At 43.9% G+C, this 14,345-nt stretch overlaps 1 protein-coding gene across 2 annotated transcripts in view; it reads right to left on the bottom strand.

Annotated features, from left to right (window-relative positions):
- The window catches only part of syn3 (synapsin III), a gene marked incomplete at its 3' end in the record, with an annotated part of 141,783 nt that overhangs the window by 73,358 nt on the left and 54,080 nt on the right, over positions 1–14,345 (bottom strand). For both annotated transcript variants that reach the window (XM_084161942.1, XM_084161941.1), the window contains exons 5-6: positions 770–926; positions 88–177 (exon numbers count right to left, since the gene is read on the bottom strand). In XM_084161942.1, coding sequence (XP_084018068.1) covers positions 88–177; positions 770–926 — 247 coding nt within the window. The remainder of the gene's footprint in view (positions 1–87; positions 178–769; positions 927–14,345) is intronic.

The raw sequence follows: 14,345 nt of genomic DNA, 5'->3' as shown, positions 1-14,345 counted from the left end.
CCCTGAGTGCTATGTCTATATGAAGATGGTAACGCATTAAAGAGGAACACACGTTATAAACAAACAGTGTGTCAGGAAGGCGCTCACCATCTGTGTGTGGTTGGGGTAGAAGGTCTGTTCGTTCAGTGGGAACTTCTCTGGGCCCAGGGAATGGTAGAGCTTAATCATGTGGGAAAACTGCAAGCAGAAACAAAACACGAGACACCATTCTATAGTAGTTATATAGAACGCAGGGTAGAAAGTGTCTTATACTACATCTGTAGTTATCTGGAATTTATAGCACCAAAGAAAACACAATCAGTGGATGTTTGCACTGCTTTCAGTCCTAGATAATAAAAAACAGACACCTTGAAAGCTGAATGCAGCCCTATCCATTAAAAAGGTTTTTAGGTAGAAACTTTGACCTGGAAAACATCCAGCAATTGTGAGAATTCTATCTTCAAGGTAAGTTCCGGAATGTTTTGTCTACTACCACCAACATGTTTTGTCTGGGTTCTAAAGGTTGTAGCCATAGTACAAATGTAACTTGGCCCGGTACAGCTCCAGTGCACTTTGCCTAGCCACCCCTGTGCTGTTAAAACAGGGTGAATAATAACTGGTCTTACTGGAGTCCTGGTTTGACTGTTTCAGAGACAGGTGTTATGGCTCCTTTTAATAGCCCAAATAAATCAGCCAGCGGCGGCCGCTAAGGGCCTCTTTATGTGGGGTAAGATGGAGGGGGTGATGGAGGGAGGAAAGGAGGTAAGGAGGCAAGTTATGGATCACGCACCACCCAGGGTTTGCTGCAGAAGTTGTAGATGGAGAGCAGGGAGTTGATGCTGGCGACTCCCCCGTACTGAAGGCCAATCACCAGGCTCCTGAAGTCTTCGCCCGGAGTCATGCTGTAGGCATGTTGGCGAATCAGGACAAAGTCTGGCTTGAAGGATCTGGAGAAAGACAAAACAAAGTGGGTCATGAGATAACGGACACTAACAACATTCTTCTTTCCTGATGTCAAGGTAAAGTAAAAGTAAGGGCACATTCTACCATCCTGACTTTCACATGATCTGCTTAGCCGATGAACAAAACATGGATACAAACGGGAAGAATGCATCAATGTCAGCTAACATCTGTCCCACTGGGCACACACTGGTTGAATCAACATTGTTTCCACGTCATTTCAATGAAATTACGTTGAACCTACGTGGAATAGATGTTAAATTGACGTCTGTGCCCTGTGGCTTGTGCCTCATGGACTGCTGATGACACTGCATTACACTGTGAAGCCAGCCGACCTGTTGTCAGTAGGGCATTTTAGAGACCTGGATATTTGTTACGAATTTAGCTTTAGCATATACAGTAAATTACAAAGATTGGTGCATACACACTGTATTTCATTGCTGACTTGGTCACTCAAGTTCCAGACCTCAAGCAGACAGTAGCCATCGTAGAGCCTTTCCAAAAACAGGGTGAATAATAACTGTAGGTAACAACACATCTGCCACACTGATCCTCAACACGGGGGCCCCTCAGGGGTGCGTGCTCAGTCCCCTCCTGTACTCCCTGTTCACCCATGACTGCATGGCCAGGCACGACTCCAACACCATCATTAAGTTTGCCGACGACACAACAGTGGTAGGCCTGATCACCGACAACGATGAGACAGCCTATAGGGAGGAGGTCAGAGACCTGGCCGTGTGGTGCCAGGACAACAACCTCTCCCTCAACGTGACCAAGACAAAGGAGATGATTGTGGACTACAGGAAAAAAAAATTCTCATCGACGGGGCTGTAGTGGAACAGGTTGAGAGCTTCAAGTTCCTTGGTGTCCACATCACCAACGAACTATCATGGTCCAAACACACCAAGACAGTTGTGAAGAGGGCACGACAAAGCCTATTCCCCCTCAGGAGACTGAAAAGATTTGGCATGGGTCCTCAGATCCTCAAAAAATTCTACAGCTGCACCATCGAGAGCATCCTGACTGGTTGCATCACCGCCTGGTATGGCAACTGCTTGGCCTCCGACCGCAAGGCACTACAGAGGGTAGTGCGTACGGCCCAGTACATCACTGGGGCCAAGCTTCCTGCCATCCAGGACCTCTATACCAGGCGGTGTCAGAGGAAGGCCCTCAAAATTGTCAAAGACTCCAGCCACCCTAGTCATAGACTGTTCTCTCTGCTACCGCACGGCAAGCGGTACCGGAGTGCCAAGTCTAGGTCCAAAAGACTTCTCAACAGCTTCTACCCCCAAGCCATAAGACTCCTGAACAGCTAAACATGGCTACCCGGACTATTTGCACTGCCCCCCCACCCCATCCTTTTACGCTACTCTGTTAATTATTTATGCATAGTCACTTTAACTCTACCCACATGTACATATTACTTCAACTACCTCAACTAGCCGGTGCCCCCGCACATTGACTCTGCACCGGTACCCCCCGTATATATAGCCTCCCTACTGTTATTTTATTTTACTTCTGCTCTTTTTTTCTCAACACTTTTTTTGTTGTTGTTTTATTTATTTATTTTGTTAAAAAGAAATGCACTGTTGGTTAAGGGCTGTAAGTAAGCATTTCACTGTAATGTCTGCACCTGTTGTATTCGGCGCATGTGGCCAATAAAATTTGATTTGATTTGATTTGAAGTCCAACACAGTAGCTGCAACTGCTCAGAGCCCAGACCGATAGTATCTGTCACCGGTATAACACGTTAAGATTACAGGCAGCTCACTATTTACAAGGAGAAAAAAAGGTCCATTATTCAAAGGCCGTAGGAGGAGGGCGAACAAAGGAATGCTGGTCAGAGTCAGAGAAGCTAATCTTTTTGGACCATCTATCCAATTAACGCAGCCTAATCCCTCTCATTACAAACTGTTCTAGGAACAGGGCCAAGTAACCCATCAGGGACCCGGGAGGATTGTATCACATCTGGCTATGATTAAGATAAAGAGGGAGAAAATTCCACTCTTTAACCGAAGGCAGGTATGCAGGGATATGTTTTTTTTTTTTGAAAGGTTAATTCAGCTTAGATTCAGGTAGGTTGGCTATCTTGGATGGATCTGTGTTGGCTGGGCTGAGGGATGTAAATTAAGTTCTCTTTCAGATGGCTGTCAACTGTTCTGAATGCTTGATTATTGTAATTTACAGTTTGGTGAATGGTACCATTTTGATGCATTCGTCTAAATTCATTGCTATGAGCTGTTGAAAGTTATTTCCAATGGACTTTTGCCGTTTTCAATGAATCAATCTGGCAAAGGTACTAGGTTGAGTTTAGTATATTGGTATATTTACATTTTTGTCATTTAGCAGACGCTCTGGATTTACAGGAATGAGTGCATACATTTTCGTACTGGTCCCCCGTGGGAATCGAACCCACAACCCTGTCGTTGCAAGCGCCATGCTCTACCAACTGAGCCACACGGGCTATAACCATATTGTCTCCAATACTATCACTCACCCTCTCTCTCTCACCCTCTCTCTCTCACACACACACACACACACACACACACACACCTCAGCTTGTGGACTGAGACAGTAGCCAGACTCACACTCTCTCGCACACACACGCACACACACACTTGGAGCCATGGAAGTGTTTCTTATGTAAGACAGCCGACCTGAGGCACAACTCAGGACTCAGCGGATTAGTGAGAGCTGTCGTGGTCACGGCGACGCGAAGACTACAGCTGCTCTCTTTCAAATGTTGTTGTGCTCACTGCTCAGCCAAGGTGGCACTGGACCAAGGGCTCACTGTACACTGCTCAGCCACAGTAGTGGCACTGGACCAAGGGCCAATCTATTTCTGCATCTGTTTATTGAGGGACAGACTGATACAAACCTTGCTCATACCACGTCGAAGTGCCCACATCACATGCACTGGTACCTGACGCACCAGGTTTATTTTTTTTATATAACTTCACTTTGAAGTATACAAGAACTATAAAGCGTTAATAGCGGCTTATGTGAGCAGCCAAAGGCGTATGCTGCATGCACCTATCTGTACAACCTATTTACTGCTCATCATTAGCATAGAAGTGCAAGTTGTGATGATGTTTTTAGCCAGGCTACAGCTAATAGCAGCCTTGCCCTATAAAGCTACAGCATTACCACGCTTATTCCAGCCATTAACTTTGTTATCAGTCTCCTAAATCGGAGTCCTTCTGCCCAAGTGATGCTCCCTGTGGGTTGTGGATCACATCAAAGCTGTGTATTAAATGTATTTTGTGCTTTACGATCCCAATCGCTCAGGCCCAATGGTGATCGCTTCACAGCCAATATGCTAATGCACCCTTTAAATTGTTCATCAGTGTTGCAATAAAGGGATGTTTAATGGGGACGGAGATGATGATGCCGAGATGTGAGGTAGGGATGTCCTGTATTTATGTGGAATTGAAGGTTCTGCTTTGTAATAGCCAAATGGAATTGGCTCCTTAGGGAGAGAGGGTGAGCAGAGTGGGAGCTATAAACACAACAGATAATGCCTACACACAACCCTGCACATTAGTCCACGCCATAGTCACTACTACTTGGCGTCTTGCTGGTGCATGTTCGGAGTGTGTTAGAGTTCAGTTGGCTTTGATGATAACCATGGCAACTGCTTTAAATTGCAGCAAACTGTGGGACAGGATTTATTGGAACATTTGCATTAATGAACTTGGCTTTACCCCTTACTTCCGTAATTGGGTTTTCAGTGTAGATGCCGTTTCTATATTGGTGCTGTGTTGAATCAGGAAGCAGATTGTCCCCATGTGTGCAGTCAGTGCAACTGGGGCAGGGAGGTAGGATATTATCATCGTGATAAACAATCACGTTTGTGGCTATGGCTGTTTTCATCAGACCTTGACAACCAGTCAAACACAACAATCGCCTGCCATTCTATTCTCTAAGTAAATGTATCTTCCACATCTTTGACCTTTTCATTGACTCCTCTGGGAGATTTATTCTGAATTGCAATTCATGTACATTTATCCTGGAAATGCCCTCTTGCCAGTCTCAAAGGTCCGCCGGTAGAGTAATCGCCATCCAATCTGTCTGACTCAGGTTGATAAGGGTAATACGGCTCAACCTCACAAAGTGTGCCACAAAGGTCACACGTGTTGACTGCAGCGCATTGCTCAGAACAAGAGGACATTGTGTCATTGTGCACCCGATTGGTCTACAGAGAGTATACCTAAGGGACAGCTATCACCACACACCAAACCCAGACCAGCTTTGAAGAATGGATGGAGAATGATGGGAAAGGGAGAGTGAGTGAAAGATTAAGAGAAAGATAGAGGGGGGAGGAGAAGGATGGGAAAGGGGAGAGAGGAGTAATAAAAACATATTGAAGAAAACATTTTATTTAAAGAGATGCTCCATTACTTTTGTATACTTTTTAGCCAGTAGTTGTAAAATTCTCTCTCTCTGGGCCCCCGCGTCAGAAATGACCAAATTGTGAGTGTTTATGTAACCCAATTCTAAGCCCAAGCACTGCATAAGCTCTCTCTCTCTCTCTCTCTCTCTCTCTCTCTCTCTCTCTCTCTCTCTCTCTCTCTCTCTCTCTCTCTCTCTCTCTCTCTCTCTCTCTCTCTCTCTCTCTCTCTCTCTCTCTCTCTCTCTCTCTCTCTCTCTCTCTCTCTCTCTCTCTCTCTCTCTCTCTCTCTCTCTCTCTCTCTCTCTCTCTCTCTCTCTCTCTCTCTCTCTCTCTCTCTCTCTCTCTCTCTCTCTCTCTCTCTCTCTTCATTGGCTAGAACTCGTGGGGGGAAATGTTCCCCGGACGCCGATGACGTAGATGTCGATTAAGGCAGCCCTCCGCACCTCTCTGATTCAGAGGGGTTGGGTTAAATGTGGAAGACACATTTCAGTTCAATGCATTCAGTTGTACAACTGACTAGGTATCCCCCTTTCCTTTCCAAAGCGGGAGGTTTAAAAACTACTTCCTTAGTCACCAAAGTACCAGAGAATGTCTTTAATAACTACAAAGAAAAAGAGGGAAGTGAGAGACAGAGAAAGGGAGAGAGAGAATGAGTACAGTAAAAGATGCATTTGGGAGAGGAACGTGTTATGGACCACTTGGACTATTCTGAGCAGCTAGGGGAGCGGTTGTACTGTTGCTAGCAGTCACGGTTACAGGCCCAACGCCACCAGGCAGACATGGCTGGGCTTTACGGAAGAGTGGCCAGAAAAAAGCCATTGCTTAAAGAAAGAAATAAGCAAACACGTTTGGTGTTCGCCAAAAGGCATGTGGGAGACTCCCAAAACATATGGAAGAAGGTACTCTGGTCAGATGGCCAAAAAGCTCAATTTTAGTCTCATCAAGGAAAGCGCTATGGATGGCGCAAACCCAACACCTCTCATCACCCCGAGAACACCATCCCCACAGTGAAGCATGGTGGTGGCAGCATCATGCTGTGGGGATGTTTTTCCATCGGCAGGGATTGGGAAACTGGTCAGAATTGAAGGAATGATGGATGGCGCTAAATACAGGGAAATTATTGAGGGAAACCTGTTTCAGACTTCCAGAGATTTGAGACTGGGACTGAGGTTCACCTTCCAGCAGGACAATGACCCTAAGCATACTGCTAAAGCAAGACTTGAGTGGTTTAAGGGGAAACATTTAAATGTCTTGGAATGGCCTAGTCAAAGCCTAGACCTCAATCCAATTGAGAATCTGTGGTATGACTTAAAGATTGCTGTACACCAGCGGAACCCATCCAACTTGAAGGAGCTGGAGCAGTTTTGCCTTGAAGAACGGGCAAAAATCCCAGTGGCTAGATGTGCCAAGCTTATAGAGACATACCCCAAGAGACTTGCAGCTGTAATTGCTGCAAAAGGTGTCTCTACAAAGTATTGACTGGGGGGGTGAATAGTTATGCACGCTCAAGTTCTGTTTTTTTGTCTTATTTCTTGTTTGTTTCACAATAACAAATATTTTGCATCTTCAAAGTGGTAGGCAAGTTGTGTAAATCAAATGATACAAACCCCCCAAAAAATCCATTTTAATTCCAGGTTGTAAAGCAACAAAATAGGAAAAATAAAATCTGGTGCGCGATGTCTAATATTAAGGAAGTCTTAAGGTATTGCTCGCATGAGGTAGAGTACCTCATGATAAGCTGTAGACCATCTATATTTTTCGTAGCAGTCTATTTACCACCACAAACCGATGCTGGCACTAAGACCGCACTCAACAAGCTGTATAAATCCATAAGCAAACAAGAAAATGCTCATCCAGAAGTGGCGCTCCTAGTGGCCGGGGACTTTAATGCAGGCAAATTTACATCCGTTTTACCTCATTTCTACCAGCATGTCACATGTGCAACCAGAGGGGAAAAAAACTCTAGACCACCTTTACTCCACACACAGAGACACATACAAAAATCTCCCTCGCCCTCCATTTGGCAAATCTGACCATAATTCTATCCTCCTGATTTCTGCTTACAAGCAAAAACTAAAGCAGGAAGTACCAGTGACTCGCTCAATACCAAAGTGGTCAGATGACGCGGATGCTACGCTACAGGACTGTTTTGCTAGCACAGACTGGAATATGTTCCGGGATTCATCCAATGGCATTGAAGAGTATACCACCTCAGTCACTTTACAGGTGGTACAAATTACCTCGACTAACCTGTACCCCCGCACATTGACTCGGTACCGGTACCACCTGTATATAGCCTCGTTATTGTTAATTTATTGTGGTACTTTTTATTTAATTTTTTACTTTAGTTTATTTAGTAAATATTTTCGTAACTATTTCTTGAACTGCATTGTTGGTTAAAGGCTTGTAAGTAAGCGTTTCACGGTAAGGCTGTATTCGGCGCATGTGACAAATACAATTTGATTTGATTTGATTCATTGTGAGATAAACACATATCACAGTCAAATATACAGGATACGAACATCTCATTCCAGCTAAACAATGGATATATAGCGCTTTGCAAAAAATTTTATACAAATAAAATCAGAAACATCGAAAATCTATGAACAGTAATATTTTACACACTCATGAAAAGTGCCCAGAAGCAATCATTTCTGAGGAAAAAACATAAATGTGAAATATTTGTGGATATAGCGTTTTGAAAAAAAACAAACATTCAGCCCCATTTTATGGGCATTACTTCTGTCTGAACATTGTTAACAATTCATGTCCTGCTACTTGTCATCGTTTCAAAATATGTAATTGATTATTATAATAGGTTATCTTTTAACATGAATGGATATCAAGGTAACTAAGGCTGAATGACCGACACCACAACGGTCAACATGATCTGGCTCCCTAACAAAACCAGCCTCTTATACACTAGTAATCGCTTTGCCAAAACTTGCCAAAGTTGTCCTTGGCATGCCTGAATAAAATCACTTTGCCCTCTAAACACAGCGGGGTACTTACGCAACCCTGAGGGACCCCAAGCCAGATAAGATAGGCATAGGGAGGTCTCCGGGAGCCGTCAAACAATATGAGCTATCCTGCCCTCTAACTGTGCTTCACTTGGCCTAATCCAGCACTTATAGTGTGAGTGGGGGTGTTTTTCATTGTACATTGTATGCACATAACAGGTAAACAAGCGGCCATATTGAATCGCCCAGCCCAGTCCAGGCAGACAGGCAGTTACTCATTCACATCACAGTGTATCGCTGCCAGCATGGCTGGGCAGGATGCTGTGTTTCCCATTACCCTAATCACCTCGCTGATTGGATTTAAGTTTATTCATCACAGGAGGAGCAGGACTGTGGAGAAGAAACCTTTGGCTGTGCTGATCTGAGTCCTTTTGCTGTGGCTAATCATGCCCCATTGCTATAATCGTGAAACACTTTGCCAGACCAGTGTTTCTGCTTTAAGTTAAGTTCAGCAGCTGGGCTGGAGGGGTTTGACAGAAATAGCAAAAGAAAACCAAAACGGGTGACGGCACGTATTGAACGCGACTCTTGCACGATCGAGAAAGCACCATATATGCTCAAAAACCTGCCTGCCTCTACTCCAAGGCAAAAAATAACAAGGGCAGAACCACTTGAAATCTTATTATACCCAGTAACAGCAGGCCCTGCTAATGTCATCATAGGAGGATCAAGTCATGTACAAAAGCTTGTATCTTCATGTTAATTATAATTATTTTAATCTAAATGTAAGTTGTTTGTGCTCCCATACAAGTGCATGTGCAGTTACGCAACGCGATTACATATGCATCGGCCGCATCAAAACCCACAGTTTAGTTGATATATGACAAACAAGTGAAACCATGCACTTCTAAGAAGTCCCATTTGAATAAACAAGTCTGAAACCACAGAACTGTGAGAAAGTGTGCTGCCTTGATAGGCCAGTAGAAGGGAGGGGAAGTGTTTAGGGAGCGCACCCGTAGCCAGATGTCAAGGGTCAGAATGCTGAACGGAACATGGCCCTTCTTTATGCGCCCTGCACGGACGGAACAGCAGGAGCCCTATAAACTGACCAGGACACACACACACACACACACACACACACACACGCACACATGCACACACACACACACAGAACAGTTTGAGAGCTGTGCAAACCAACTAGTCACATGTAGAGTACACATGTCACGTACACACACACACATACAGACCAAGACACACACAATTTATGTTATAAAACATAATGACTTTAATCTGAGGTCCTTAAGAGACATGCTGTTTATCCAATATAGTTATCTTTAGGAATGTGTCTCAAAGCATATAGGATTTGTAAGATTTGTTTTCATTTAGTCTTCAGGCTAAGAATAAAATGGAACATTTTCATAAGTAGTCATTATTAGCCTAGCTTAGGCACGAAAACAGAATATATCTTATAGACTATAGTAAATCCTGAGTATCTTCTGAGTATAGGCAGTGATAGGCTATACTATTGTATGGCATAGGGGAATGTGTGTCAAGCAAAGAGGACAACAGCCGTATCTTAGTGAAGTTATCTACATTTTCCCACCATTGACTCTCACCACCCACATGAAAAAATACTATACTATGGTATAAATACTGTAGCAATCACTGTAGTATACTGTAGTATTTACAGTTAACTATAGTATACAGTGTATTCGGAAAGTATTCAGACCACTTGACCTTTTCCACATTTTGTTACGTTACAGCCTTATTCTAAAATGGATGTAATGTTTTTTTCCCCCTCATCAATCTAAACACAATACCCCATAATGACTAAGCTAAATGTTTTTTAGACATTTTTTCAAATGTATTAAAAATAACAAACGGAAATATTATATTTACATAAGTATTCAGACCCTTTACTCAGTACTTTGTTGAAGCACCTTTGGCAGCGATTACAGCCTTGAGTCTTCTTGGGTATGACGCTACAAGCTTGGCAAGCCTGTATTTGGGGAGTTTCTCCCATTCTTCTCTGCAGATCCTGTCAAGCTCTGTCAGGTTGGATGGGGAGCATCGCTGCACAGCTATTTTCAGGTCTCTCCAGAGATGTTAGATCGGGTTCAAGTCCGAGCTCTGGCTCCGCCACTCAAGGACATTCAGAGACTTGTCCCGAAGCCACTCCTGCATTGTTTTGGCTGTGTGCTTAGGGTTGTTGTCCTGTTGGAAGGTAAACCTTTGCTCCAGACGTGACACTTGGCATTCAGGCCAAAGAGTTCAATCTTGGTTTCATCAGAACAGAAAAACTTGTTTCTCATGGTCTGAGAGTCCTTTAGGTGCCTTTTGGCAAACTCCAAGCGGGCTGTCATGTGCCTTTTACTGAGGAGAGGCTTCTGTCTGGCCACTCTACCATAAATGCCTGATTGGTGGAATGCTGCAGAGATGGTTGTCCTTCTGGAAGGTTCACCCATCTCCACAGAGGAACTCTGGAACTCTGTCAGAGTGACCATCAGGTTCTTGATCACTTCCCTCACCAAGGCCCTTCTCCCCCGATTGCTCAGTTTGGCCGGGCGGCCAGCTTTAGGAAGAGTCTTGGTGGTTCCAAACGTCTTCTACACTGCTCAAAAAAATTAAGGGAACACTAAAATAACACATCCTAGATCTGAATGAATGAAATAATCTTATTAAATACTTTTTTCTTTACATAGTTTAATGTGCTGACAACAAAATCACACAAAAATTATCAATGGAAATCAAATTTATCAACCCATGGAGGTCTGGATTTGGAGTCACCCTCAAAATTAAAGTGGAAAACCACACTACAGGCTGATCCAACTTTGATGTAATGTCCTTAAAACAAGTCAAAATGAGGCTCAGTAGTGTGTGTGGCCTCCACGTACCTGTATGACCTCCCTACAACGCCTGGGCATGCTCCTGATGAGGTGGCGGATGGTCTCCTGAGGGATCTCCTCCCAGACCTGGACTAATGCATCCGCCAACTCCTGGACAGTCTGTGGTGCAACGTGGCGTTGGTGGATGGAGCGAGACATGATGTCCCAGATGTGCTCAATTGGATTCAGGTCTGGGGAACGGGCGGGCCAGTCCATAGCATCAATGCCTTCCTCTTGCAGGAACTGCTGACACACTCCAGCCACATGAGGTCTAGCATTGTCTTGCATTAGGAGGAACCCAGGGCCAACCACACCAGCATATGGTCTCACATGGGGTCTGAGGATCTCATCTCGGTACCTAATGGCAGTCAGGCTACCTCTGGCGAGCACATGGAGGGCTGTGCGGCCCCCCAAAGAAATGCCACCCCACACCATGACTGACCCACCGCCAAACCGGTCATGCTGGAGGATGTTGCAGGCAGCAGAACGTTCTCCACGGCGTCTCCAGACTCTGTCACGTCTGTCACGTGCTCAGTGTGAACCTGCTTTCATCTGTGAAGAGCACAGGGCGCCAGTGGCGAATTTGCCGATCTTGGTGTTCTCTGGCAAATGCCAAACGTCCTGCACAGTGTTGGGCTGTAAGCACAACCCCCACCTGTGGACGTCGGGCCCTCATACCACCCTCATGGAGTCTGTTTCTGACCGTTTGAGCAGACACATGCACATTTGTCGCCTGCTGGAGGTCATTTTGCAGGGCTCTGGCAGTGCTCCTCCTGCTCCTCCTTGCACAAAGGTGGAGGTAGCAGTCCTGCTGCTGGGTTGTTGCCCTCCTACGGCCTCCTCCACGTCTCCTGATGTACTGGCCTGTCTCCTGGTAGCGCCTCCATGCTCTGGACACTACGCTGACAGACACAGCAAACCTTCTTGCCACAGCTCGCATTGATGTGCCATCCTGGATGAGCTGCACTACCTGAGCCACTTGTGTGGGTTGTAGACTCCGTCTCATGCTACCACTAGAGTGAAAGCACCGCCAGCATTCAAAAGTGACCAAAACATCAGCCAGGAAGCATAGGAACTGAGAAGTGGTCTGTGGTCACCACCTGCAAAGCAGTCCTTTATTGGGGGTGTCTTGCTAATTGCCTATAATTTCCACCTGTTGTCTATTCCATTTGCACAACAATATGTGAAATGTATTGTCAATCAGTGTTGCTTCCTAAGTGGACAGTTTGATTTCACAGAAGTGTGATTGACTTGGAGTTACACTGTGTTGTTTAAGTGTTCCCTTTATTTTTTTGAGCAGTGTATTTAAGAATGATGGAGGCCACCGTGTTCTTGGGGACCTTCAATGCTGCAGAAATTTTTTGGTACCCTTCCCCAGATCTGTGCCTCGACACAATCCTGTCTCGGAGCTCTACGGACAATTCCTTTGACCTCATGGCTTGGTTTCTGCTCTGACATGCACTGTAAACGGTGGGACCTTATATAGACAGGTGTGTGCCTTTCCAAATCATGTCCAATCAACTGAATTTACCACAGGTGGTAATGGACTCCAATCAAGAAGTAGAAACATCTCATTGGAAACAGGATACACCTGAGCTCAATTTCGAGTCTCATAGCAAAGGGTCTGAATACTTATGTAAATAAGGTATTTCTGTTTTTTATATTTAATACATTTGCAAACATTTCTAAAAACCTGTTTTCGCTTTGTCATTATGGGGTATTGTGTGTAGATTGATGAGGGAAATAATGTAATCCATTTTAGAATAAAATAAGGCTGTAACATAACAAAATGTGGAAATAGTCATGGGGTCTGAACACTTTCCGAATGCACTGTAACTACTGTAGTAAAAGAAAACTGTAGTATATACTATAGTAATTAATGTAGTGTGTTTGCAGATTGTAGCATTCTGTAGTATTTACTGTAGTGTTTTTGGACTGTAGTATACTGTAGTATTTACTGTAGTGTTTTTGGACTGTAGTATACTGTAGTATTTACTGTATTGTTTTTGGACTGTAGTATACTGTAGTATTTACTGTATTGTTTTTGGACTGTAGTATACTGTAGTATTTACTGTATTGTTTTTGGACTGTAGTATACTGTAGTATTTACTGTATTGTTTTTGGACTGTAGTATACTGTAGTATTTACTATAGTGTTTTTGTTTTATTATCTTTGACATAGAAGTGGAGGCTTTCTCCCTGTGGAAACCTACTGTAGAAATACTAAAAGAGCAAATTTTCCATAACCTGTAGGTAGGTATGACTGGGTAGTCCAGATAGTTCAGAGCTTCTGCTCTTTTTTATAACCTGTAGGGAACACAATATATGATCTATACTTGGCTAGGGAGGTTTCTCTCTTATGGGATGTGGGGGAAGGGGATGGGCAGGGTATATGCAAATTAAATGCTGTAGTATTTACTATAGTTAAAGAAATCGTGTTTTTGCGGACTGTAGTGTTTTTGCGGACATTACTGTAGTATTTACTTTAGTATTCTACAGTACCCAGAACATTCTATAGTAAGTACTACACATGATCGAGGGATACTACAGTCTGTAGTAGGGCTGTCCCCGACCCAAAAAAATTATAACAATCATTGTCATGTGGTTAATCAAAATTCTATCCAAATCTAAATGAAAATGATACAAACCTAAAAAGTAACTTCTATTGCCATTGCCAACCATGTAAAAATAGCCTACATAAAGCCAACAAATAAAAACATTGCAGCCTGCAGGTAGAAAATATCCTGATAAAAATAAATATCCTATAAATCACATTGGCTACACATGGCATGTCTGCAACGAACTTGAAACATTGTATCAACTATTAACTTGTGTCAGCCAAAGTTTGCACTAGCGAACTTGCAACATTGTATAAAATATTCTGGGCCCTCAGAGTTTCCTGCTCCAGTGAGCTCGGGACAGACACAGCTGTAGGCTATTTGCGCAAGGGACAACAATCAGTGCTTGACTTGGGCAGGAGCTCACCGGACTTGAGCGCCTGTTCCTCTTATAGAATATTAGCTCAAAAGTATTGTGGAGCTCCTGCACCTAAATATAAAACAGTACCAGCACCTAAAATGAGTACCAGAACCTATTTCAGTCCAAGTCAAGCACTGATAAGAAGTAATCAGGCAGTCCTATTTTATGATGTTTCCACTGAATCAGAGCA

This window comes from Coregonus lavaretus (genome assembly GCF_964263955.1).
Source record: "Coregonus lavaretus genome assembly, chromosome: 5".
Classification (NCBI taxonomy): Eukaryota; Metazoa; Chordata; class Actinopteri; order Salmoniformes; family Salmonidae; genus Coregonus; species Coregonus lavaretus.
Note: the sequence above shows the minus strand (reverse complement) of the source record. Positions and strands in the feature narration are given on the sequence as shown.